General features: G+C 37.4%; 7 protein-coding genes, 2 long non-coding RNA genes and 1 pseudogene across 14 annotated transcripts; 4 read left to right on the top strand and 6 right to left on the bottom strand.

Moving 5' to 3' along the window:
• Positions 1 to 725: 725 nt before the first annotated feature.
• Positions 726 to 3,896, top strand: NAT8 (nucleobase-ascorbate transporter 8). Of its 2 annotated transcripts, NM_100929.5 has the most exons (14): positions 726 to 1,118; positions 1,210 to 1,307; positions 1,390 to 1,566; positions 1,667 to 1,767; positions 1,858 to 1,933; positions 2,003 to 2,062; positions 2,140 to 2,330; positions 2,397 to 2,496; positions 2,587 to 2,673; positions 2,755 to 2,813; positions 2,926 to 3,017; positions 3,099 to 3,176; positions 3,276 to 3,436; positions 3,512 to 3,890. In NM_100929.5, the coding sequence occupies exons 1-14, from the start codon at positions 998 to 1,000 to the stop codon at positions 3,728 to 3,730; spliced, it is 1,620 nt and encodes a 539-aa protein (NP_172524.1). In that variant the 5' UTR covers positions 726 to 997; the 3' UTR covers positions 3,731 to 3,890. The 2 variants fall into 2 exon arrangements, with proteins under 2 accessions (NP_172524.1, NP_001320848.1); NM_001331912.1 differs by having other exon boundaries at positions 809 to 1,118; positions 2,926 to 3,176; positions 3,512 to 3,896.
• A 92-nt stretch (positions 3,897 to 3,988) lies between these two features.
• AT1G10538 lies at positions 3,989 to 4,239 on the bottom strand (annotated as a pseudogene). The gene has a single exon.
• A 1,840-nt stretch (positions 4,240 to 6,079) lies between these two features.
• AT1G10530 (D-ribose-binding periplasmic protein) lies at positions 6,080 to 7,298 on the top strand. The gene is made up of 3 exons (NM_100928.4): positions 6,080 to 6,519; positions 6,607 to 6,707; positions 6,842 to 7,298. Exons 1-3 carry the CDS (start codon positions 6,228 to 6,230, stop codon positions 6,947 to 6,949), a joined length of 501 nt encoding a protein of 166 aa, NP_172523.1. The 5' UTR covers positions 6,080 to 6,227; the 3' UTR covers positions 6,950 to 7,298.
• On the bottom strand, positions 6,196 to 6,627 carry AT1G04803. The gene has a single exon (NR_138778.1). It is a non-coding gene; the product is annotated as an other RNA (long non-coding RNA).
• PRIN2 (Serine/Threonine-kinase) lies at positions 7,266 to 9,242 on the bottom strand. Of its 2 annotated transcripts, none has more exons than NM_100927.4 (4): positions 8,917 to 9,242; positions 8,491 to 8,786; positions 8,319 to 8,414; positions 7,266 to 7,651 (listed from the first exon to the last, which is right to left on the bottom strand). In NM_100927.4, the coding sequence occupies exons 2-4, from the start codon at positions 8,743 to 8,745 to the stop codon at positions 7,463 to 7,465; spliced, it is 540 nt and encodes a 179-aa protein (NP_563872.1). In that variant the 5' UTR covers positions 8,746 to 8,786; positions 8,917 to 9,242; the 3' UTR covers positions 7,266 to 7,462. The 2 variants fall into 2 exon arrangements, with proteins under 2 accessions (NP_563872.1, NP_001077502.1); NM_001084033.2 differs by having other exon boundaries at positions 7,271 to 7,651; positions 8,491 to 8,916; positions 9,087 to 9,174.
• AT1G04797 lies at positions 7,836 to 8,303 on the top strand. Its single transcript, NR_138777.1, has one exon. It is a non-coding gene; the product is annotated as an other RNA (long non-coding RNA).
• A 56-nt stretch (positions 9,243 to 9,298) lies between the features above and the next one.
• On the bottom strand, positions 9,299 to 12,828 carry Pol{lambda} (DNA polymerase lambda (POLL)). Of its 2 annotated transcripts, NM_100926.3 has the most exons (14): positions 12,680 to 12,828; positions 12,417 to 12,557; positions 11,905 to 12,222; positions 11,680 to 11,758; positions 11,470 to 11,600; positions 11,253 to 11,315; positions 10,874 to 11,053; positions 10,728 to 10,781; positions 10,556 to 10,644; positions 10,377 to 10,467; positions 10,106 to 10,186; positions 9,888 to 9,955; positions 9,703 to 9,787; positions 9,299 to 9,604 (listed from the first exon to the last, which is right to left on the bottom strand). In NM_100926.3, exons 1-14 carry the CDS (start codon positions 12,788 to 12,790, stop codon positions 9,506 to 9,508), a joined length of 1,590 nt encoding a protein of 529 aa, NP_172522.2. In that variant the 5' UTR covers positions 12,791 to 12,828; the 3' UTR covers positions 9,299 to 9,505. The 2 variants fall into 2 exon arrangements, with proteins under 2 accessions (NP_172522.2, NP_001320966.1); NM_001331911.1 differs by having other exon boundaries at positions 9,703 to 9,955.
• A 139-nt stretch (positions 12,829 to 12,967) lies between these two features.
• emb2004 (RNI-like superfamily protein) lies at positions 12,968 to 17,119 on the bottom strand. The gene is made up of 18 exons (NM_100925.2): positions 16,936 to 17,119; positions 16,579 to 16,852; positions 16,147 to 16,359; positions 15,953 to 16,011; positions 15,714 to 15,851; positions 15,442 to 15,516; positions 15,251 to 15,334; positions 15,079 to 15,140; positions 14,904 to 14,973; positions 14,642 to 14,717; positions 14,414 to 14,544; positions 14,237 to 14,296; positions 14,071 to 14,145; positions 13,877 to 13,981; positions 13,682 to 13,777; positions 13,506 to 13,586; positions 13,313 to 13,414; positions 12,968 to 13,232 (listed from the first exon to the last, which is right to left on the bottom strand). The coding sequence occupies exons 1-18, from the start codon at positions 16,981 to 16,983 to the stop codon at positions 13,164 to 13,166; spliced, it is 1,818 nt and encodes a 605-aa protein (NP_563871.1). The 5' UTR covers positions 16,984 to 17,119; the 3' UTR covers positions 12,968 to 13,163.
• A 149-nt stretch (positions 17,120 to 17,268) lies between these two features.
• CPISCA (chloroplast-localized ISCA-like protein) lies at positions 17,269 to 18,754 on the top strand. Its single transcript, NM_100924.3, has 3 exons — positions 17,269 to 17,594; positions 17,846 to 18,064; positions 18,452 to 18,754. The coding sequence occupies exons 1-3, from the start codon at positions 17,414 to 17,416 to the stop codon at positions 18,592 to 18,594; spliced, it is 543 nt and encodes a 180-aa protein (NP_172520.1). The 5' UTR covers positions 17,269 to 17,413; the 3' UTR covers positions 18,595 to 18,754.
• Positions 18,134 to 25,563, bottom strand: AT1G10490 (GNAT acetyltransferase (DUF699); the record flags this gene model as incomplete). 2 transcript variants are annotated; one of them, NM_001331910.1, is made up of 27 exons in its annotated part: positions 25,490 to 25,563; positions 25,061 to 25,194; positions 24,881 to 24,972; positions 24,470 to 24,641; positions 24,266 to 24,388; positions 24,013 to 24,186; positions 23,790 to 23,900; positions 23,577 to 23,710; positions 23,398 to 23,491; positions 23,101 to 23,199; positions 22,880 to 23,016; positions 22,660 to 22,757; positions 22,048 to 22,171; positions 21,866 to 21,953; positions 21,686 to 21,785; positions 21,554 to 21,606; positions 21,154 to 21,330; positions 21,033 to 21,070; positions 20,872 to 20,965; positions 20,615 to 20,794; positions 20,407 to 20,521; positions 20,241 to 20,310; positions 19,964 to 20,111; positions 19,638 to 19,766; positions 19,382 to 19,507; positions 19,163 to 19,228; positions 18,134 to 19,068 (listed from the first exon to the last, which is right to left on the bottom strand). In NM_001331910.1, the coding sequence occupies exons 2-27, from the start codon at positions 25,163 to 25,165 to the stop codon at positions 18,829 to 18,831; spliced, it is 3,087 nt and encodes a 1,028-aa protein (NP_001318971.1). In that variant the 5' UTR covers positions 25,166 to 25,194; positions 25,490 to 25,563. The 2 variants fall into 2 exon arrangements, with proteins under 2 accessions (NP_001318971.1, NP_172519.1); NM_100923.4 differs by having other exon boundaries at positions 18,829 to 19,068; positions 25,061 to 25,189; positions 25,490 to 25,526.
• Between the last annotated feature and the right edge of the window lie 188 nt (positions 25,564 to 25,751).

Raw genomic sequence — 25,751 nt, 5'->3', positions numbered from 1 at the left:
ATAAAAGCCCAATAGAATAATACCCAAATATGAAATAACCAAATGAGAATTGGGATCAGATCAGACCATGGGATCTCATATATTTTACTCTTAACCATTTTATTTGTATCCACAAGAAAAATGCTTATATTGCTAATGTACCGCTAATTCGATAATAAGGTGCCCAATCAGTATCGAAGAAAAACACCAGGGAAAAAGAAAGAAATCTAATGTTTTAAAAAATCATCCCATGAAATGGGCTAATTCCAGAAATAAATAAATAATGTTACCGCTAATTCGATATAGGTGCCCAATCACTCGGCAGAATCTACTTGACTCATTGTTATTTTAAGCATTTTTGACAGAAACGTGAAGTAAGAGAAATAGTGTGAAGACTTATCTAACTTGGTTTTACCTTTTGAACTTATTCATAAATGATACGAAAGTTGAGAAACTTATTTACGAAAACTTTTTGCACTTATTTACTACATTTCTACTTTTGCAGTCAATAATCTTTTTCTTTTTTTGTTTTCATAGAATCATTTAGTTGACTGGTAGTTATTTTACTTGATTACACCATTAAATAACTTAAACTACTAGTCTCACGCTCTTCCACAAATTCAATGCAAAGCTTTAATTTGGTTTTGTCATTGGCCTCTTTTTTGTTTCCTCAAGTAGGATTCTTTCTTCTCAAAGTCGTAACGTAAACTTACAAAACTCTTTCTTTTTCCATAAAACGTTCCTTACATTTATTCTCTGCCAACACTCTTTTTTCTTTTTCTTTTTTGGTTTTTTCCTCTATCATTGTCATCTTCTACTATCACTTTCAGTTTTCTGAAGCTTTCCAGTTTCCAAATTTTCTAAACTTTTTTCCTACTATTTTGATTTTCACCTCTCTTTTGTGGTTTTGTTGAAGATCCACACAAAAAAGCTTCCACCATTTTTTTTTCTGAGCTTCCATTTTTAAGCTATTTTCTTGATTTTTTGGGTTTCACTGGAAGAAGAAGGATAAGAAAAAATGGCAGGTGATGGCGTAGAAAATGCAAAGCCACCGCAGAAACAGGAAGATCTTCAGCCTCATCCGGTGAAGGATCAACTTTACGGTATCACTTACTGCCTCACAAGTCCTCCTCCTTGGCGTAAGTTCTTCTCACATTTTTCCCTAATCATTATCAAAATTTGTGAAAACGACTAAAGATTTTTTCTAAACTAACCTCTTGTTCGGATCAGCGGAGACAATACTTCTGGGGTTTCAACACTACTTAGTGATGCTTGGAACAACTGTTCTCATTCCAACAATGTTAGTTTCAAAGATTGATGCAAGAAACGTAAGTCTTTTGCTGAAATTTGTTACAAGAACATAAGACTCTCTGGTCTTATAAAAATTCTTGTCTTTTGTCTCAAATGCAGGAAGATAAGGTAAAGTTGATTCAGACGTTGCTCTTTGTGTCTGGAATCAACACGTTATTTCAAAGCTTCTTTGGGACTCGTCTTCCTGCTGTCATTGGAGCTTCTTACTCTTATGTGCCAACTACAATGTCAATCGTCTTAGCTGCTCGTTACAATGACATTATGGATCCTCAAAAGGTCGGTGAAGGAAATCAAGAATCACATTTTCTCTGTGTTTTGTGCAAGTCTGGTTACTAATTGAGTGTGTGTGCTTTTTTTCCTTGATGAGAAAATGCAGAGATTTGAACAGATCATGCGTGGAATCCAAGGTGCTCTTATTATTGCCTCATTTCTTCATATCCTTGTTGGTTTCAGTGGCCTTTGGCGCAATGTTACTAGGTTAGAAATACATACATGTAGTGAGTTTCCTCTGTTTCTTGATGATGGTGTTTTCAGGTCTAAATTGTAGTTTTTCTTTCTCTTGTTTAGGTTTTTGAGTCCCTTATCTGCAGTTCCTCTTGTAGCCTTTTCTGGCTTTGGACTCTATGAACAAGGATTCCCTATGGTATGCATACATATCATTCTCGGATAGTTTTTACTTTCAGCTCCTGAGTTTGTGTTCCGCATATTACAGCTAGCAAAATGCATTGAGATTGGACTGCCTGAGATCATACTTCTTGTCATATTCTCACAGGTAAGTATCTTCCCATAATCTAAAAACAAAGCTCATTTCTGTGTTGTATAACCAAACCATTTTGTTGATGTGTGCAGTACATTCCTCATCTGATGCAAGGAGAAACATGTTCTAACTTCTTCCACCGATTTGCTGTGATATTCTCAGTGGTGATTGTGTGGCTTTATGCATACATTCTAACCATTGGTGGGGCTTATAGTAACACAGAAATCAATACTCAAATCAGTTGCAGAACCGACCGTGCTGGCATCATTAGCGCTTCTCCATGGTAATAGATCATAAAACTCGTATCCTTTAGTTTATCTAGACATGTTTTTAAATGCTACGCATGCAGGATTAGAGTGCCTCACCCTATTCAATGGGGAGGAGCTCCAACTTTCAATGCAGGGGATATTTTTGCTATGATGGCTGCTTCTTTCGTTTCTCTTGTCGAGGTCTAACTCTAAATTTCTCCTCGCCTTTTTTAGTACAACTTGAGACAGATGTGCATGTGATTGATTCTTCTTGTGTGATCAATGGAACAGTCTACAGGGACATACATTGCTGTATCGAGATATGCAAGTGCAACACCAATCCCACCTTCTGTGCTTAGTCGTGGAATCGGTTGGCAGGTAAACACACAAAAAAGACTCAAATATTTCTCTATGGCATCATCCAAACTGTCATTGCTAATGAGGTTCTCTGTTTTTAAGGGATTTGGAATTCTTCTCTGTGGATTATTTGGAGCAGGAAATGCAACATCCGTGTCTGTGTAAAGACAGTTTCATCTCTAATCTCCAACAAAAGCAGAAAAGATTCTCTTATTCGAAATGAACAACAATCTTTGTCAGATGTTGAAACCGTTTCTTGATGATCCTTTGTAGAGAGAATGCCGGCTTGTTGGCTGTAACACGCGTTGGTAGTAGACGTGTAATTCAAGTAGCAGCTGGATTCATGATCTTCTTCTCCATTCTTGGTATTTCTCTCAGCTATTACTGAACATACAACTCTGAAGCTGTTACATAGATAAACACAATTGATTTGCAATCATTTCCAGGTAAATTTGGGGCTATCTTTGCTTCGATTCCAGCTCCTATCGTCGCAGCTCTTTACTGTTTGTTCTTCTCATACGTTGGTACAATTCTTGAAACTACTGAAACAGAGTTGTTCTGTTTTTTGTTTTTGGAACCGCAAGGAACACATCTCTTTGCTCAAAAAACTGAAAACATTGCAGGTGCTGGTGGTCTAAGTCTAATCCAGTTCTGCAATCTGAACAGTTTCAGAACTAAGTTCATTCTTGGATTCTCCATCTTCATGGGCTTATCCATACCTCAATACTTTTACCAGTACACAACTTTGGAAACCTATGGACCCGTTCGGACATCCGCAACATGGGTAAAACACTAAAACCACGTCTTTTGATATCGTCAAATTAAACTAATGCTCAAATTGTTCTGTTTCTTTTTGCAGTTCAACAACATTATAAACGTTCCTTTCTCATCTAAAGCATTTGTTTCCGGGATTTTGGCCTTCTTTCTAGACACGACATTGCCTCCAAAGGACAAGACGACAAAGAAAGATCGAGGACTAGTTTGGTGGAAGCGATTTAAATCGTTCCAATCTGATAACAGAAGCGAAGAGTTCTACTCTTTGCCTCTCAATCTCAGCAAGTACTTTCCTTCTCACTGATGAAATGGCATTGTAAACTTCAAGAAACAGAGTTTGATCGATTCAGTGTCCTGTTTCCCGCACTTGTTTCAGTACTGATCTCACATCTCTACTTGTGTCTTCAAAAAATATGTGATTAGTTAGCTTCAAAACGTTAATAACAGTACTAAGTGATACATCGAATTCGCTCTCGTCCATCTTTAACTCCGACAGCGATTTGGAATCTTCCTTAAACTGTTTGCAGCTTGAAGCAAAGAAGTGATTTCTCTCAATCTCTAACCAAACATTCTTCGAGTCATCGACAATAAGAACAGCTTCTGCTTCTTCGTTTCCCATCAAAAACATCAAGATTCTTCTTATGTCTCACCGTACGATCATCACGAGAAATAATTCGATCGCTGAAATACTTTCCTTTAGGATCTAACAACTTAGCCATCTCTCTAGCGTAACATCTATCGTTCATTGTGTATATATACATCTCAAACATCTCGTTTGCTTCTTTTAGAAACGTTCGAATAAGATTCCACAGTGAAAAGAAGAAGATTGTCTCTGCCTGTCAAATAGTCTTCATCTGTTGTCATGTCATCTTTTCTTCTCAAGTCGATGTGGGACCTGCGACTTCCATTTTAATTAATTATTGGGCTTTTGTTGGATTTGGGCCTAGTTGTGTTCTCTAATTTTTGAAATCCAGTAACAAAAAAAGTAACAAAAAAATTATATATTAATAATTCAATTTTTCAGTGAAATCTTTTCTCATGAAAATTTGCATCAAAGTACACTCAGACTCGAAATTGGGATTCATGTTCATGCATGTGATCACAGTTCAGTAGTAAATAATAATTGGGATTCGAAATTGTTAGATATATTCATTGATGAAATATTAATGGTTAGTTACTGTACTACTTATGTTTTGTTTGTGTTTAACGAAAAGGTACTATTTAAACTTACGATGTTGTTTATCATTATCAAAAAACTGACGATCTATATATTTGGCTCTAACAGAAAACGAAAGGACATGCATAATTTACAATCTTAAAATCTTGATTTCTTACGTGTTGGTTGCCGCATAAACTGTTTCGGTCTCTACTCTCTATAGTATTAACCCAACATTATAGTACTTAAAATAGGCTATGCACAAGTAATAACTAATAAAACACGAAATTTTAATAATGAATAAGATATCAACGAAATAATAAAATTATCCATTTACATCAACCTGAAAAGTGAAACTAGTCGCTGCGAGTAAACCAAATAAACAATTTGAAGTTTCTCTCTATTATTTTGATTTCTAGACCAAAATCCTTTTAAAACAAAGTTTAAATCGTGATTCATGGAATGTAGTAATTAACTAATTATGTAAGTTATGTAATATAACCTCTTTGGAAGATATATAACATTAACCAGCAAAACTAAATTACACTTGGTTAATCTAACTACATCTACTACATAATAATTCGTTGAGCTTCACTTCTGTCACGCCTAAAGACATTCGCATTTAACTCCATGCACGCGCTGATGATAATGATTAAAGTGCTGCTATGAAATATTCCTAATTCCTTGAAAGGGAAGTAAACATTTGATGTCATACAAAGATTTCAATAGAAACTGAATTATGGATGAAGTGGGGGTTATAATATTCATTAATCAAGTCATAGATATGCGAAAATATACAAGAGAAACTGAAAGGAAAGTAAACATTTGATGTAAATATATTCTGTTTTCTTTTTAGGGATGAAGTGGATTATACATCAATTTAGGTAGATGATATATAAAACAAACAATCCTTAGTGGAAATGCATTGGATCTTGCAAAAGAGAAAACAAAAGTCTTCATTACGTTATTTACGTTTAATGTTGAAGTATAACGTTCTGTTTTGCCCGTTGACAAAAATAATCTCTTGTAAACAAAAAACTAAGAATTACAAAATCTTACAAATCATTCTGAACCATAAAAATCATTCAGCTTAATTTCAATTAATTCAAAAAAGATTAGAATATCTAAAGTAACTCAAACTTACCAAATAGTAAAATATAAAACAAAGTAAATCACTGATAGCAATTTCAAAATGTTTGGTATGTGATAGTGCTTGTTTTCCTCATGCTGTATACCAAACCTATTCCATTTTAAACAATCACATCTTAATCATTTCTTCCATAGTCTCGGCGTCGCCACCTGTCCAATCTAACCGACTTTTAAATTCTGACCATCTTATTCCTATTCAATTCCCGATGGCACTGATCACAGTCAAATCTACATAAACAATAATAAAAATCATAAATAACTCTACACTAGTGATAACAAATAAAATCATAATATAAAATTGGGATTTTCGCATGTTTATAAGTAAAGCTAAAGTGAGAGTAGCAGAGTGTGTGGACCTACCCTCGCCGGCAAACTTTTTCCTCTCTTCCGCTTTCTCCTTTTTTCACAGAGTTCTACTCTGTTTTCATTTTTTCTTCTTTCTTTCGTTTCTTAGGTAACATCAAAAGATAGTGTGTTTTTTTCTCCCACTGCATATATGGGGAATTGTCAGGCGGTGAATGCGGCAGTGCTGGTTCTACAACATCCCGGCGGGATTATCGACCGGTACTATAGCTCTGTATCCGTCACCGAGGTCATGGCTATGTATCCTGGTCACTACGTCTCTCTCATCATTCCTTTGTCAGAGGAGGAAGAGAAGAATATTCCAGCGACGGAGAAGGGAGATGATAAGAAGCAGAGGAAGGCTGTGAGGTTTACACGTGTCCAGCTTCTCCGGCCAACGGAGAATCTTGTGCTCGGTCACGCTTACCGGCTCATTACTTCACAAGGTTTCGCCTTTTGCTTTCTTTCTTTTTTTTTCTCCTCGTGTGTGTGATTGGAGTTTATGGTTTTAGATGGTTATTGTAATTTTACAGAAGTGATGAAGGTGTTACGGGAAAAGAAGAGCGCCAAGACGAAAAAACATCAGATTGAGAAGACAACCACGGCGAAGAAGTTCTCGGACAAGAAAGTTCCGGTAAAGACATGGGATTTTGCTAAAAGATCTATCTTTACTCTGTTTTTGAATTGTGACGTAAAAAACTGTGACCTCTTTCGTCTAAATGATCGATAGACGAATCAAGTTAATGAGGTTTGTGTTTTATTTGATAGGAGAAGAAACAAGGGAAGCAATTTCGTGTTATAAGGAATTCAACTTCCCTCTTAAAGTCTAAAACATGGAGGCCGTCTCTTCAGAGCATCTCCGAAGCTACTAGCTGAATGTTTTTGGTTTTTGTTCGAAACAGTATCTGGATCTAGAGTGGAGAGCCTGATCCGAAACTCTACTGAATAATTTTTTGGTTCTGTTTTTTTTTTTCCTGGATATTACAGAGGATAAACGGATGGAGTCTAGATGAAGATGTGAAGAGATAAGTACAGAGAAAGCTCAAGAGAGTCAACAAAACAGAACTTCTTCTTCCTTTTTTTTCCCTCTATCGTCGATGTATATATTTTTGCAGATGGGGAAATCGATGGAAGTTTGTAAGAAGTGTGGTTTTTGTTGATGTGTGAGATTGATTCAGAGGACACAAAGCTTCTGAATAAGAACAATAAAAAGCTTTTGCCATCTTTTCTTTTTCTTGTTTCCAGTCGTTTGGACAAGTTTACACCAAACAGTTTTTGATCAAAGATTAAGTGCTTCACGACATAGTAATCAGAGTTTTACAATGACACATCTGCTACCCCACTACTAAACTAAATAACTCACGGATTATACTTAATGCTCCCAGGGGACTAATCAGTGCCGGTCCATTCCTTCCAGTCCTTGTCTACATGATCCTGAGCCCATTTAATAGCTGCTCGGGCGGCTTGTGGACCTCCAGGCAATTCCCTTTCGTTGAGAGTATCTGCCATGTCAATGAAAGGTATCACCAAGAGTGTACCAGGTCCTCCATACTCACTGCGCAAGAACGTCTCGAAGATCTGTCAATAATCACAATGGTGCAGAACAAAAAACTGTTAAAACTCCCTGAGTCTCATGCCAAGACATATAACAGACTTAGAGAATGGGGTTTAAAGTATCACTCATGAAACAAAAACTTACAGTCGACTCATTGTAAACCATACGTAGATTAATATCCTCACCAAGGCATCATTACTAAGACCACAGCATCTCATTTTCAAACAATACAAACTTTTTTTCACTGAGCTTTCAAGATGGGTTCAAATTGAAAACCACTCCTTCACATTCTAAACCGAATCACATGACCCTCTCCATTCTAGGCCTTAAGCTCGACTAAGTCCAAGACCACAAAATCACTCCTCAAGATTTAAGGAAAATGCTTGCATAATCACAATCATACAAACTAGGAAAACTTCGATCAAACATCACCATTGCAATTCCAAAACTAGCATATTGACAGTAAAAGATGATTACATTACCTAAACAATTTCAGATCAGGATTCTCATTCATCACAAGAATAAGAGATTTGAGGCATGTTAAGAAAATATCAGAAACTGAGACTAAAAATTACACCACTTTTGAGTTCTTTGAAATGGAACACAATTACTAAAAACACCACAATTCAAGACATCTCACATAGACACGAACAGATATACATGAGTGAAGGTGAGAAGATTTGAGATTACCTCAGTGCAGACTCCAACAATTTCATCAACAGAGTCTTCAAAAAGATCTCTTTTTGATAGTTTGTTTAACATATGGTCCCTAAATTTCTCAGTCTCCTGGTTATATCACACATCAATTAGGTTTCGATCATCCATCAAAAATGAGTTGAAGAAGAAGAGGAAATGAGCTCACAGCTTCGGCGAATTCAGGTATGGGATCCGGAAACTTGTACTCAGCAGCTCTGCAAACGAACCCTCTCCGGGACAGTGAAGATAGAGAAAAGTCCCTCACTTTGGTTCTACAACGCTGTTTAAAAAACTGGGTCGATTTGATTGCGCAAGATACTGCAGCTGGTGAAGAGATAATTGGAAGAGCGCAACGGAAGGAAAAAGAAGAATTGACTTGAAGAAGCCGAGAAGAGAACAGAGCTTCGTGCATTGAAGCCATTACTAAGCTTTGCTTCACTCTTCAACCTTATCTCTTGTTTTCTGCAATAAAACAGCTGAGGGTTTTAGCGAGGTTTCAATTAAAGGGTGAAAATGTAAGAAATTGAAAGTTTTGAGGGTGAAAAAAAAAAAAAAAAAAAAAAAAAAAAACCGAGGGTAAAATAAAAAGAACCTGTCAGACCGCCGTGCGACCACCCCGGCAAGGAAGACCAAGCCGAGTAACGATCCTCTACAGCACCGGATGCGTCCGAAGACGATCGTAGCCATCAATCACGCTCTGACCGCACGGTCATGGTTCATCAACCAGGGTTTAGGGCCTGTCTCCTTAGAAATCAAGGAAACAGAGGTACGAGCCTATAGAACAGATCCTGTTCAAGTAAGGTCGTGACCATCTATCTTTTGTGTCCTTATATATACAAATTGGTTTTCTGCTGGCTTTTCGATGTGGGACATTTGACACTCTTATTTCCACACTTAATCCAACTATCTTATGACACGTGTAATTAATTATTTAGTAAAGGAATTGTATTTTAAAAAAAAATTGAGATCCCAAGTTTCCTCAGTACCATAGGTTTTCTTAGTTTACCTTAAAGATATGCAATGGTTTCTAATACAAGTACATTGCATTGCATTATATGTAACATCTAAATCAGTTGTCCATGGATATGCAATTACAAAAAGGAACCGATTACTTACATACAGAACCTATTCAAAAAGAAAAAAAAAAAATTTAGTACCAAAGGCTGTGTGCCTGTGATGCCTTAGAGATTCCTCTCGTGTGGCTCGAGCCAAGGAAATCCTAAGAAATCAAAAACTTGTTTCTCCGTTGAGAGTTTCAGACTTGCAGTTCCTCTAGCACCCTGAGAGACAAACATTATCACAGCTTCAACATAATCATTCTTTCACTTTAAAACCCAAGAATTCACATCAAGTTAATTCACTTTTCTCCCTTACTTACCCGGTTACCACTAGAACTGTGAGTAGCTGGGAATAGTCCAGTGTCGTCAAGTCGATATCCTTTCGATTCTGCTAGCAATCTCAGCCTGCAGTTATCATCGCATATATATATACATATGCTGTGTTCTTTATCTACCAACAAATGTGTTTAGTGAGACATGTATACAAATGAAATCATATCCATACCTTCTGTTCAACACGTCGTTCCCTGTCCAGGCTATGAGTCCAAACGAATAGATATCCCTTGGATAGACCTATGAAAAAAGACTATTTATTGAATGATCTTCCGGGAAGAGATCAACCTAGACATAGCTGAATCAATCATGGTATTGTCCTTTTTATCTTTGACTAACCCACTTAGTTCTTTTCTGCATTGTGTGACATTAGGAGTTTTCAGGTGTTACCTTAAAATCGATACGGCGCCGTAGCTCCTGACCAGGATAAGTGCACAAACCAAAATACGTGTCAACGCCTGAATCAGTACCCTGCACAATAAGGGAAATCATTGAGGAGCTGTGATTGAACAAGAATTTTTGTTACACATGCAACTCTGAGAGAACAAAGCTTTATCTAATGCTAAAAGAGATCATTTTATAAGATACTGAAACAACTGAAGTAATGTGTTTTCAATGAAGATGAGATCCTCTCTTAAATAATTTTATCAGATCATCTTACCTCTTCACTGTGGGTGCTGAAGATGAGATCCTCCCTTAAAAAGTTCATTTCTTTTAAACGCTTTACAAACTTTGTCAAAAATCCCTTGTGACTGGTCAGGACAATAAGAAAAAACAGTTTAAGTAAACTTTGTTACAGGAAACTAACGCAGGAAGATGAGGAAAGAAGATTGTAGGTACCTTTGTCCATCAGGATGGGTGACAACGATATCCAGATCTCCACAAGTAGCTTTCCCACGTCTATATGATCCTCCACATACAATATTCACCTGCAGTAAAGATGTTGGTTAGGATTTCACTAAACTTTTATCACCCAAATATGGAGCAGACCGATAAACTGAATAGTTCATACGCCAGGCAAAGTTTCCTCGCCGACTCTCTGTAAAAGTTGTTCCATCTCTTGCACCTACAATACAGAAAGTGAAGAAATATGAGGAGAAAATTACAAGAAGGATAATAAAGACAAACAAAATTCACGTTGAAGTTTAAGAATCGCACCTCCTGACGTGGAATTCGTGTTTTGATATCATCAAAATATTTCAACCCCAACTTCTGTGCATGCGTTAGTGAATCCTCATTCTTCAAGTCTTCTAGTGTGCGATGTCCTTTCTCATATAGCTTGAGTGCAGTTGCAGGACCGACACCCCAAACTTCCCCGAACAAACTGATTGTACGAACCTTCAACCATAGTAATGAAACATTTATAGTGGTAAACAAAACATATCAGACATCTCTAGCTCCAGTTCGGTCATTGACAGTATTTTTCTTTAAAGAGAAAAAGGAACAAGAGAAAAGCAAATGGCCTCTACATGTGAGCTTGTATCTAATTGAAAATGGGAGATAGCAAAATAACTATAACCAAGGACTTCAAAATTACCTTCTCATCTGTTTCAAAATGTTCAAGCTTGGACAACTTCCCTGTTGTCACAATCTCTTGAATCTGCCAAATTCAGGTAGAAGAATAAGACTTTGTTCTCACAGAAATACATCAAAACAAAGGTTATAGGTATGCACTAGGAAAAGGGTAAGTGTTTGCAGTTTTGACACCCACACACAGAACCTAGACAAAACATTTGAAGCATTTCTCAACTTACATGATCTCTCATTGCCTTTCCGATTCCAGGGAGGTGTTTGAGCTGATCAACGCTTTCAATCCTAGTGGGGAACTTTTCAATGACGGGGATAGCTTTGTAATAGCTAAAGGACCGTCTATCTTCACCCAAAGCTTTTGAAAAAAAAGAAAGAGTATTGTTACTTACTTACTATAAGCGAGTAGTCTAGAATACAAACACCAGAGATTGTACCTCTATATATGTTAATTAACTTTCCAAATATCTCAGTGATATTTCTGTTCAAATCGGGTGGTTTGTACACCGATGTGGACTACAAATCAAAAGAAGATCAATGAGAACTTCCAATATCAACAACATTATTTCTTTCTGAAAATGCAGATATAGAAAACAGGTTTTTGTTTAGTTAACTTCTAAGAACCAAAAGGATGCATCAGCAAAGGAGTCACTCAGGCTTACCTCTGATTGTGGACTAGTGGGAGTCTCTGCGATGCCTTCTCCAGGACTGGCGCTAGTAGAGGGAACACTGCAACTTGTTGGTGAATCCGGTGATCCTTGTGTATTGCTATGACTTTCAACGCCTTTGAAGTCACCAGCATCAGGAGAATATCTGGTTCTTTTTTGAGGTGAAGATTGATCCTCGCTACCACTTATTGCAGGCAAAGACTTTTTCGGCTTATCAACTTCTTCTGAGTCAATTTTGAGAACATACAAATCTTCATTAGCCTTCTCTCCTGAAGTTAGGCTATCTTCTAACCACTGGTAAAGCATAAGGCGCTGCAAGGAACAACCAATGTATATAAACTTGTAACACTGGATAATCTCTATTCGTAGATAAAACTTGTACCCAATTAATCTAATCGTAGAGAAAACTCATGAACAACACAACAGATAGTTATAAAAGATTGTTTTTTCTATATGACGAAATCCATTTTTTAGTAAAAACTGAAAAGAACGAAAAACCAACTTACTGCTGTAAAATGCGAGAGACGTTCTTTCCCAAATTTGTGGAGAAGAGCTTCGAGATTCATGGCAAGAACATGAGTGACTTTCTTCGTTACCCGATCTTCTTCGATCACTGCACCCATTTGAACCAGCTTCTGCTTCCAGATCTTCATTCAAATAGAGAGAAAATTACAGACATAGCATGCAACAATTAAAAAGAAGATGTTAAGGAAATTTGTCGAAGATGATGCAAGTAAAATAACACTGAACAAAATTTTCAGAGTAAAACCTGCAATCGACGACGCTGGACTCCGATTTCAACCATGAAAACTACCATTCCGGCGAACATCCCTTCCGGGTCCGGAGACGGCGACCGGTTTCTCCCTCGCTTTGCCGCCATTTTTCTCGCTTTACTCGTAACTCACTCGAGTTTTGTCCACCAAACTAGTATATGTCTTTCAAAGCAGGAATACCCCAATTAGGCAATTACGCTCGTTTCAACGAACCGAATCGGAACCAAACCGAAATAACCTGTTCTAAACCGAATGAATTTTTTCCTCATTCAACGACCAACTTTGACTTAAAATGCCTCTCTTTTGTTAGTCAACACCATTTTTCATGAAAACTTCCTTGAATTAAAATTAAATCTCACCGTAAGGAACAACAAATGTTTTATCTCTCGCTTGAATCATTTCAACGTCATAAATAATGAAACAACAACTAATGGTGCAAAATTACAGAGTGACAAAGTCTTCTTCACTTCAATGTCTCTCCTAGAAGAAAATTTCTACTTCCTTTTCAGTCATCTCAAGAACATGATCTCTAGCATCCGTGAGCGCACTCTGGATAACACAAAAGGGAAATTTCTCAGCAATGTCGAGCGAAAGATTTGATTATCTCCATTGCACCATATGTTTCTTACCTGTCCAAACTTGGTGATGAAGTTGTTCCCAAGGTTTATCGATGTAACTGTGACATCTTCATTGGCCTTCAATGCTTGAGCAATGGCGAATGCTCCATCATCCTACAAATGAGGCAAAATAATAAGATTGACCTGCTTACAAGTCTTAAAAGAAGACACAGTATTGATAAACGAAGTAGCGCTTTTTTTTTACCCGTATTTCATTGAATCCTAGATCCACAGATGTCAGAGCTTCATTAACTACTTTCAAGCTTCGAGCTAAGCAGGAAGCTCCCTGCAAATAACGTACCACATACATTATGAAAACATATAGTTCGTAGCTATATTAGAAGTACAAATCTGATACTCATAAAATCTGTCTGCAGGAACCTCATCTCTAAGTCCATTTGCCCGCAAGTCCAAAACCGAGATTGTATTGTTATATCTCAACATGTCTGCAACATGTTCAGCACCCTTGGCAGCTATCTGCAGGAATAAGAAATGAAAGGAACCATGACAAAACGAAATAAGTAACTGTGAAGAAATACTTTTGTTCCTAGATAAAGAGTTATGGACAGGCTTTACCTGACACCAACCAAGTTTGAGCGTCTTTACATTTCCATGGAACTTGAGAATTTCAGATAATGCTTTAGCTCCGTCTGGTCCTATGGGATTATAACCAACCTCTAACTGAGGAAATATTGAGAGTGGTAGTGTCATTATCATACTAGTTATACGTAAACAAGGAATCAAAGATGAGAAGGGTTTTTGGCACTGACCGTCGTAATAATTGCATTATCTTTCAGAGCTTGAGCTATAGCATTAACTCCCTCCGCGTGGATGTTATTTCCACCCTATTTTACCAAAAACGTGTTAGCAGAACAAATAGCTCGATATGGACGCAAGGAAAACTTAGGGAGGCTGGAGAAGATGGTCACTTCTCACCAGGTCAATGGTTGCAATTGAACGGTTTTGCTTCAGAGAATCTGCAATCTTTTCAGCTCCCTGAAACCATTGAAAATCTTTAAGATAGACAACAGAGCAAAAAGAGACAAGGTTTTCCGATATTAGAGAAGCACAGACACAATCCAGATTATTGTTATAAATTGGATATATATGTACCTCATCACCTATATCATTCATGTACAGGTTCAGCCAAACCAAGCTCTTGCTTCTCTTGATGTATTCAGCTACATAGAAGGCACCCTTTGCGGAAATGGAGTTGTTGCCGAGATCTAGCAAAGCCACTTTCCCTGCACACGAAAATGCATCTCGGTATAACTACTGAATTCTACAGTAGAGGTACGGAAGAGTTAATATAGACGTATGACAAGTGTTCTATTGGAAAACCTTTGTGGGAAGATAGACCAGCCATCAAAGCACGAGTCCCTTCGTCTCCAATAGAGTTTCCATGCAAATGAAGTTCCTGCAGGTGGAAAGGCCAAGGGAATAAATCAACTGTTGATGACCTTTATTCATTGGTTGTCTCTGATGACATCAGAAATCACCTTTAATGCATCATATAAGATAACAGATCTAACTATGAAATGTCTCTTTTAATATAGAAATGGCACACGATATACATCGAAAGAGACATGAGGAAAGTTTGTACCCGTAAAGACTTGTTACCCTCAAGCCCTTTAGCTAAAGCATTGGCACCCAAAGCACCACCGTAATTTCCACTGAAACAGATTATCCATAAATCGGTATGTCAGGGATATGAACTATACAGACAAAATAAAAAAAGCACGCCCAAAAGATATATCCATCTATAGTCCTAAACTCACTTGAGATGTAAATTGCGTATTGTATTATTCTCAAGAAGAGCTCCAGCAAGACTTGTGAATCCCTACCTCCATTTCAAAAAAAGAAGGGAAGAAGACGCAACAGATTTAATTCATAAACTTGGTATGTCAATCTGAAATATAACTGTACAACACATGAACAGAAAAAACTTACAGAATAGTCAATCATGTTATTATTCAGCTCAATAATCCTCAAGGTCGAATTTCTCTTCAACAATTCTGCGATTTCCTTTGCACCCTGCGCAAGAACATTGGAACTACTTAACGTATGAAAACAATTTGAAGGATTGTGACTAACTTAGGAGCTTGAAAAGCATGTAAATCAAAGCATCTGCTCAAACAAACCTCATCTCCTATATCAGTACTGTTCAGCTGAAGTATCTCAATGCTAGAATTTTCCATCAGTGTAGCGCATAAAGTCTGCCATAACCAGAAAAAATGAAGCGAAACCATTCTCAGCCAGAAACGTATACATAGAGAATAAGTTCCATGTGATTTTAGAGCTAAAGATATAAGCAGAAATCGATATGATCTCTTCTCTTGATGGAACTGAGGAATTTCTACCATTGGACACCCGGAAGTTAAATTTAAAACTAGTATATCATATTTCCACTAACCTTAGCTCCTTCATCACCGATAGGGTTTCCAGAAAGATTAAGAATTTTTAACATAATATTTGATTGAAGAACACCATCAAAGGCTTTAACTCCTGCAGCTGTAATTCCATTTGCAGAAAAACTGACTTCCTCTACAGTCTGAAACACAAACATGGGTATGGTTAGTCAATCAACATAAGAATATCAGGACTCTAATGAGTTGGTAGATAGCAGATGTGAAAGAAGGAGAGAACTATAACCTGATTATACCCAAGGCTTTCAGCAAGAAAGAATAATCCTTCATCTCCAAAGTTGCATCCTGCAAGATAAAATATACAGGTGAGCTATATTTGCGTATATTAAGACAAAAGGAAGATGGCACTACAGATCACATTTAATTCTAATGTAAATCAGTAATAAGTAATGTCATAACAGTTAAAATCATTCAATGCACCTGACATGTCAACACTTCTGAAGGACCTAAGTTCTTTTGCAAATTCATTAAGCCTCTGCTTGGCCTCTCTATCAACCTTAGCAGCAAATCCTTGTAACAAATTAGTACCGGCCCCGATCGACCATTTCACTCCCTGTGTAGAAGAGTTGTTTTCTCCAGCAGAAGTCTTTGGAGACTTAGGCGACATGAACTTCCCAACCACTTTCCACAAAACTGTCAGCTGAAAACACAAATTAGTATAGAAGATTTGAGAGAAAAGACGAAACTTTTATCATTACTATTCTCGTATAGATAGCAATCACCGAATTACATGACAAGCAAACTAATTTCCGCTCTATTACTTCCACATGAAAGAAGAAAACACAGTAATACTAGTCCAAGTTTTGAGAAGTGACGGATAAACAAAACTAGCTCTCCTAGCAATGCTCGTACCGAAAGTGACGACAGCAAATGATCCCAAGGGCAAGACGGAAGACGCAATCTGCTGCACTTTAGCATTAGGAAAACCACTAGCCGCTTGTGACTCCTTATAAACCCTACTACGCTTCGAGCCTCCATCTGAGTTATACGCCGCTTTGATCGCCGGAAGTCTCGGACTTCGGTGATGAATCACCACAGGAGAAACAAACAATCGGTTCCTAGAAACGGAGCTACCCAACAATTCGTACCGGAACCCACTCTTCCATTGGCCCAACCCAGAAGAAGCCTTCAAAATTCACAGAGAAAGAAACCGAATTTAGAAGCTACAAGAATTGGGAAAAAAAAACAAAGGATGAACAGTAGAATTACCTTGGGGAGAGAGTGGAGATTGAGGGAGCTGGTGGAAGAAGAAGCCATTAAGGAGCTGCTTAATTACGCATAGACGCTTGAAACTCTCGCTGTGTGAAAACCAACCACTGAAGAATTAGGAAAGTGTAAGAGACTAAAAGAGACGAATTGGAGTAGAAGAGAAGAGACGATGATGAAGATGAAGTTTGTTTCCTTCGCGCTATGTGTGTGTGTATTCCTTTAGGTACGGGTGTGACCCGACTATCCACCGGGTCGAAATCGGGTTTAAATTTATGACCCGATAGATTCGAAAGAGAACGACTTTATTAGGGTTCATAACAAAAATAATCAATCACCTACCTGAAAACAAATAACATGTGGACTTAAAAAATTGTTATGCAAAAAGATTTGTTTTTTTCATTGGTCTTCTTCTACTACACGCATTTGAATCAGCAGAGAGATTAATTCCTCAGCTCGGCGATTCAATTCTCAGAAGATTATGGCTTTCGCTACTGGAATCACGACGTCTTCAAATCCAACTTTTCTTGGTCTAAAGATCTCCAACACAAGTCTACGTTCTGTGGTTTCATGTAATTCGATTTCGTTTCCTTCTTTGTCATATGTGAATCTCAACCTCAATCGGAGAAACCGCCTTTCTGTTCGATCCGCTTCGGTTCCAGGTTCGAATTGATTCACAAAATTGCTCTGCTTTATTTTCCTATGAGAGTCCTTTTTATTTTTTCTGGGTTGTTTTTGTTGTTATTGCCATTCTGGTTTTAAAATTAGAAACTTTCTATTGAAATTGATAACTTTCGTTGGTGATGTCTGAGAATTCTTAAAAAGATGGTAATAGCTGTTACTTAGATATGTGTAGTGAGGTTCTGCTCTTGAATTCAAAAAGTGTAGTGACTTGTGCTCTTGAATATCTCAGCTGCACCTGCAATGGAGGGACTGAAGCCGGCGATATCTCTGTCAGAAAATGCACTTAAGCATCTGAGTAAGATGAGATCAGAACGTGGGGAAGATTTGTGCTTGAGAATTGGAGTCAAACAAGGAGGATGCTCGGGTATGTCCTACACGATGGACTTTGAAAACAGAGCAAATGCAAGACCAGATGATTCCACTATCGAATACCAGGGATTCACTATAGGTAAAAACTATTCCATCACTATGTAGGATCAACTCTTCTAATCTGAGATAATAAGGTCTGAGAGTAAGATCAGCTAGTTTCTTGATGATGTAGACTTGCCATACTTACAATATGAATGTCAGTTTCTGTGTTCAAGTATGCATCCAAATAAAAAAAAGGCTGAGATTGTTCGATCAAATAGGCTAAAGTTTTATTGTCAAGTAGATGGTCAGTTGATTCTTTTTGATGTGCAGCTTGAATTATATACTACTTAGCTGCCGATTCTTGAACTGAGACTTCTAGTCTCTTGTTGTCTTTTGCAGTCTCTTGTTGTCTTCTGCAGTAAAGTATTTTTACATCTGTGAATTGAAGGCTCAGGTTTTTAATTTGTACTCACTTCTTTTGCAGTTTGTGATCCAAAGAGCATGCTCTTTCTTTTTGGAATGCAGCTTGATTACAGCGATGCTTTGATTGGTGGAGGCTTCTCTTTCTCGAACCCTAACGCTACACAAACCTGTGGATGTGGGAAGTCTTTTGCTGCCGAGATGTGAACCAGTTTCACACATTGCAGTAGATAAACAATATAGTTATAGTTAATAGAAAACTTTGTATTATGGTTGTAGAATGCTCAAACAGAATCTGTAAGTTTTTTTAAAAAAATTGTATGATCAAACCATAATTTTAATAAATTATTCAACCTGGTTACAAAAATTCGTAAAAAGACCAAAGATCAAAATTTTCTGGTCACTGTTACAAAAAAACAATTGTTGACATCAACCTCCATCTCAGGCTCTTCTCTTTTTGTTGGATGTGGAGGAATGCTTATCATTGCCTCTCTTTTTGGCTGATTTATCAAAACCACTTGGCTTCTCTTTCTTGTTATCAGTTTTGGTGGACTCTATACTGATAAGACCACTTGAAGAGATCTTCGACTTTTGCAAAGCCTCAGCTTCTTTGTCCCCAATAGCAAATTGGTCAAGTAGCTCAGGGTCCAACAATTCTTCTATCCTTGCCCTCATTTGTTCCTTTAAACCCAAGCATTGAGAGTGTGAGTGGTGTTTCGATTTTACATGGAAACCAAAACAAAATATACGCATGCACGGAAACAGAAGCGATTACCTCAACTTCTTTTGCTCCCTCCCTGAGATCTTCGTCTACTGATACTTTGTGAGGTTCAAGCACTCTCTGCAACCAAAAGCAACCATGAATCATTTCAGTCAGCTCGATATTCGTGTATGTATTTAGGGCTTAGGGTTGTTAATTTTCAAAAATGAGGGAATATTATGACTGAGCAAAAGAACATGGAAATGTTATGTAAGTTTTCCCATCTGAACTTACATCTTTCAACCGAGGTAAGGTGGATTCGAGCTCTTTTGTTGCGATTCCATTCAAATATTTGTATAACTTCTTTCCAACCTTCAATAGAAGAGAGTATATTTGGCCCCTCTCCAACTGCATTTGTCTCTGTAAGTCAACGTCATGATCCAATTTAGAACAACCAGATGTGTCAAGAAATTTATCTCCACATGTGTGGTGAAACATAATTCAGCTGGTCCAGATCATCGATTTATTTTAAAGAGTAGATATGTTATACCTCGATGCTCGAGAAATCTGACTCCTGCAAGCCCAAACACAGGAGTACAGAAGCTTGAACATACGACAGCGAGACTGGGAGCTTCTCTTGAAAATAATGATGAGCTAGAGTTTTGCAGATGTCATAAACCTTTGAAAAGATAACAAAGTAAAAATAGTTACCAAACCAAACGAAAAGACAGAGTATCAAGCTTGAACATGCGGTTAGTATTATTTGTCTGAGTCTGTACCAGAATCTTATGATTGTGTAGTTATTTAAGCAGATTACATATCTGACTATAGTACATATTTCCCTAAAATAAGTGACTCTCAGAGAGTGAATCTAACCAGATTGAAGTCAACGAGATTGGCAGTGTATGCTCTGAATCTCTCCATATCATAAGGTGAAAGAACTCCGTCGAGTTTCTTCAAAAATCCATCTGGTGAATTTCCAGTCAAATCAACCTCTGGGAAGTTGATCTTAGGGTTCAAAACACTAACAAAATTGTGAAACGAGTATATTATCAACACAATAATACCGCACCAAGAAAAGTCTAATCATCTTAAAATAGTATTGCAGAAAAAGTCTAAATTTGCATGGGGAGAGAATATGATTAGTGCTAACCTCATTGCAAGTTTATAATCCATCTTCTTGAATTTATCACTCAACAGTTTAGAGAACCTTATCCTGAAATCTGAACAGAGTAGAAGAATTTGCCAAAACATTAAAACAAAACCTGTCATCCTTAAAAGCTACAGAAACATTTGATTCCTGTTAAGAATTTACAAACCTTTATAGAAGGGAGCAAAGAAGCCCAGTTCATCCGACTCATCAACTTCGAATTCATCGTTGCTTAAGGTTAATGGTTTCAGAAGCATACATGTGTGCTCACCAGTCACAGCACTCTGATCCAACCATATTTTAGAAATTGTGTTATGAACTGCTAGACAACACTAGAATTAGTAATTCAGGAGAAGAGGGAAAGAGGGATTCTCAACTGGTATTTGACTGATGTAGAATGGAGCAAATTTATGTTTTCTCCAGAAACGGAAGAGGTCCAAAGTAAGCCCAAAAGAGACACCGATGTAGTGGAGTCTCTCAGGTCGTCGATCACGAAGAGGAACCAGCAAAGGTGGAAGATTGGCACGAGGCTTTATCTGTTCCTCAAGCAAAGAAACCTAAGGGAAAAAATTCAAGTAAGAACTAGAATGCATGATGCAAAACCCTACAAGGGTAGATTAAAATAATCAAGAACCTTTGCAGCAGCCTCGGTAACTCTGACTGGTGAAGGCTCCACTTCCAGTTCATCATCACCTTCTGATATTGAAGCTAGCTGACCCTCAAAGTATCTGCACGTATCAATCAATTAAAATATTTGCATGTATTAATCATCTAAGTCGTAATCATTGCATTTACCTGGTCAAGAGTTCAACCGCAGCAGACCCATATCCCATCTACATAGAATGTAATCAAGAATTTGTTAAATCTCACAAGAAACCTACAAGACTAAAAAAATGAGGCGACTAAGAAACTTTACCTTCATAGCGTTGGGGTGGACTGCTATGCGTACTATACGAGCACCAGAAAGCTTTGGAAAGACCACGTCCCGGAACTGTTCACAGAACTTCCATGGTATTTGATCTCCATGTGGTGAATGACCTTCTCTTAAACTTTTTTCAGCTGATTTCCGAGATATCTGTCCTTCGAGACAGACCTGCATAAATATCAATTTCAAGGATACTTAAGACCAGTTACATCCAGAATCAATCACATACGAACGACAAGATATGAGATTCATGATTTTACAAAACAAAATTGCTGCAAACAAACAATTCAAGCAGACTGATAGCTGCTTTTATTCTTTGTTTAGTCCAACTAACTGTTTTTCTCCAAACAAACAATTTCAAAGAGCAGAGCAGAAAGTAAGAAATCGATACCTGAATAACACACAGTATGTCAGGAAGCTGGTTTTTGGACTCATCAACAGGACCTGTGCCAAAAAGAAAATAAGGCAATACTCTAAATCTGATGATTATCTCTAGCTATGAAAAGGAGGAACAATTGCATACCGAGCAACACAAACAAATGATGAGCAGGAGCATCCGACAAAAGTTGAAGATCATTAGGAGAATTCTTGTAGTGAGAAGAGACACAAAGTGCCATCATTCGCTGTAGAATACCACTTAATGCCTTATTAACAAAATATAGGTAGCAAAAAGTACGTAGGTTGTAAAATCAACTATTATTACCTGTAAAAACAACTCACTGTCCTTGTGATAAGAAAATAAGGTGTCTCGGTTGACATAATAAAGATCACACTGACTTGGCAGAGGATGGCTACAAATGCAAGAAAAATAGAAATCATTTTCTAGATCACTAGTTGGCAAGAAAGGATGGCAACATTCTATTTATATGAAGTGAAATACCATACCAAGCAGGATTTGGAAGACAATTAGCAACATCAAGGCATAGTAATCCATTAAGCCAGGATTCAATTGGATCTCCAGAAGCGTATCTTATAGACTCACTAAGTTCTATTTTCTTGAAAAGGCAACCTGAATCCAAAGAAAATTCAGACAGTCACGGAGTTCCCCAAGATAACGAATCACATCAACTAGATAGTGTAGGAAAAAGAGGATATCTAATACTACATACTAAGATATGAAAGTAGTAGGCCCTGCGTGAGAGAACATTAGTTCTAATGAATATGAACACCCATCAGACAGAGGACTACTCTGCATGAAGTTTCAATCAACCTTCGGAGGCCCTTAAGGCCAAACTTAACAACAAAACCTACGTTCTTGGAAAAAATCATTCACATATATTCCTCAAACTTAGGAATTGGAGCAATGGTTTACTTCAAAAACATAAATTTCTTTCTTATGAAAATGCTAGCTGATAAGCCCCGACGCAAAGGCATTGGAGCGATATTTTAAAAAAGATGAACTTCTATATTCTTAATAATAATATTGGGATCTCTACAAAAAAAAAATATCCAGGTTGCCACATGCCAAAAGTGAAAGCAAGATGTAGTAGTAAATACCAGAAAGAGAGCCTTCAACACCAGTGACAGGGGCTCGGCTTTGCTCTTCTAACTGTTGGAGGAGTTTCAGGGACAAAGATCTACCAGTACCTTCATAGCTTTGGCAAAGAAGGTAAAACAAACAAAAATCAGCAGCCTGACTGACCCTATATATAATCAAGCCATGCATATATCTTTCAATATCATGGGAATATAAGCATTTTACTCCTGTTTCACATACCCACTGACAGTAGATGATAAGAAAACTAGGTAAGGGCCAAGTAGAGACTTCACAACTGGCAAAGGAATAGCTGCCGCTTCATCAATAACCAACAGCTCCACTTGTGAGAGCTTTTCATGTTCATGCGGTTGTATATACTGCATGAAAAAAGAAGAAGAATAAAGCAATTTATCGATCGACACAAACTACGGCTTCTTACAAAAATTCAGGGTTGGACAGACCTGGATAGTTTGCCTGTGCTGCTTGAAGATATTGATCCGTACGATGGCTTTATTAAATTCAGGATTCACACTTCTCACGACATCATATTCAAGATGTTCCTTCAAATATATAGTTGAAGATAGAGTTCAGAAAATTATATGGTAATCCTGAATTAACATGCAAAACAAAGTAACATTTTTCTTCTTCCAGGAGATAGTGCAGATTTCAAATCTATGACAACCCCAACAAAATGGAAGAAGTCCAGCAGTTTCTAGAAAATTGCTTCATATGTGTGATGCAGAAGAAGCTCATATTACCTTATATTCAAGTGCATCGAAACCTTTGCAAACAAACTCGAAGACTGTTTTCAAGTTATCTGGGCTCGGTGCTGTTACGTAAATATTAGAGTACCTAACAGAAAATACGATATAGAATTAATAAGACAATAAATACTATTAACAAACATGAATAAAAGCTCAAAATAACTCAAGCCTACCCAGCAGCAACAGCCCCAGCAACAGCTAGACCAAGTGCAGCAGATTTTCCACGCCCACGACTAGCAATCAGAGCAACTATGCTACGGAGGGTCTTATCCAATATTGCATCGAAAAATGTGACAACAGCTTTACCCTACAAAAGAGAAAATTCAATACTGATCCAATGTGCAACACTTCTTAATCCAATGTGCACAGCTGACTAAACCACATACCTGATCCAATGTACAACACTTATTAATTAAAGGACCAACAGGAAAATCATCGTTTAGTGCATCTTTCAAACTCTTCAGGTCTCGTTCTGCCTCAGAAAGCGCTTCCGAATCCTTTTATTACAAACACATAAAATTGAAAAGTTAAAGATGCTAACTGGTATGATGGAAGACAATCTCTCTAAACAACCCATGAAAAGAAGTGTGAATTTGCTATAGAAATTACCTCCTTTGTTGGAACTTTTGTGATAGATTTGATATGAGATGAAAGTGGCAATAAATTCAACTCATCATCCATGACAACGCATGCTTTGCAAGATGCTAGTGACAACAGAAATCGTTCATTGAAACGTCCGGAAGCTTCAGAGTGTGACTCGGTTCGAAATCTATCATGCACATCCTGATATGAACAGAACCAATCATGTAACTCCAAATAAGTAGTTAGCAAACAACATAACTAGCAAAATCAGTCTTCATACCATAACCATGGTGCAGAGACTAGTAAGTGAAGCAAGCGATTGTAATAATAATACAACTAGCCCACCCCCTTCGACTGTCTCTATTGTTCTTGCTAGTAGATTTGGAGTTAGAGCTTCAAAATCCTGAACATAGTAAGAATAGGATGCAAATATGAGTAAGCTGCAGCAAAAGTAAATGTTTCTTCAGCCATTAATCAAGAGTACCTGTAAGATGCAGATGCCAAAAGTATTCCCAAGAATTCTTTCAGAATCTTTGTACAAGCAATGAGTAACATCCACCACATCAAGAAAAAGAGAGAAAGCGTCGAGTTTTTCAGGATCTAATTGTCCTCTCTCCTTCATCTTCTTCAACTGCTTAGCACGTTTTTTATTGTGACTGCACACAAAACCAATTACACCCACTCTTTTTCAGGACCAAGTTATCAACAAATAGAACTCCACAAATATGCGTAACATAGCTCACAAAACCAGGTTCCATCATTCTCTTGGCATGGAAAATTCAAAAGAAACTCACACCTAATTATTAACTAGGCTTCAATTAAGTTTTTAATAACAAAATTTCAACGCTTCAACTTTTGCAAATATCTAATATTTGAATCGGTTGATAAATCAAACCTGCTAATGTCGAGTCTATTCTTGTAGCACCATAGCACACTTGGGTTAGACTTGACCACCGATTTTGACAAAATGTGATGAAGATTAACTATCTGTTACATAACAGAATCAGAAAAGTATTAGACTTGAAATCCGAGGAAAATGCAAAGTAGAAATTATCTATAACAAGAAGAATTTTACCTGGTCACGAGCCTTATCACCAATAATGACAAACATGGAACGGTGTCTAAGTTTAACACCGTTTTCAATCAGAGTCCTTATACGTTCGTCTACCTTCTTCCTCATTCTCACACCAGTTATTGGTTTTGCCTAACCTTAATTAAGCCGAAATCAAAAATTCAATCAAACACAGGTTTTAGCTTAATGTAGAGTAAAAAGGCAGGAACTTGTTTGAAAATATCTAATGGAACATCTCAATTCGAATAAAGTTTCAAGCTTTATAGGGTAACCAATGAAGCAAAAGTCTCAAAGTTGAGAATAAACGGAGAAAAATCAAGCAAAAGAAACACAAAACCGGCTTCGATTCCTGTACTTACTCGCACTGATTACAATTCCTAACTGTAAAATTAATTCTTTCGTCGGAAGTAATGTTTGTGACAGAGAACGAACCTGAGGATGGTGAGTGAAGCGAGAAGAGAGGTAAAAGAAGCAGCTTGATGTGTGTGTGTGTGTACCAAAGCAGAGAAGCGCGCCCTAAGTCAACCATCGGTCAAAACCTTAAAACCCTAAAATTCAATAACCGACCGGTTTGTTTCTTCTTCACATTTCCCGGTTTGTAGGTATAAGACGGGTTTCTTCTCCATTAATTTTTAGCGGTTACATAAAACCGAATTGAAAAGCAAAGAAAAACTCAATAACAAGATCAACGGTG

Source organism: Arabidopsis thaliana (genome assembly GCF_000001735.4).
Source record: "Arabidopsis thaliana chromosome 1 sequence".
Classification (NCBI taxonomy): Eukaryota; Viridiplantae; Streptophyta; class Magnoliopsida; order Brassicales; family Brassicaceae; genus Arabidopsis; species Arabidopsis thaliana.
The sequence above is the reverse complement of the archived record's forward strand: the minus strand, read 5'-3'. Positions and strand labels throughout refer to the sequence as shown.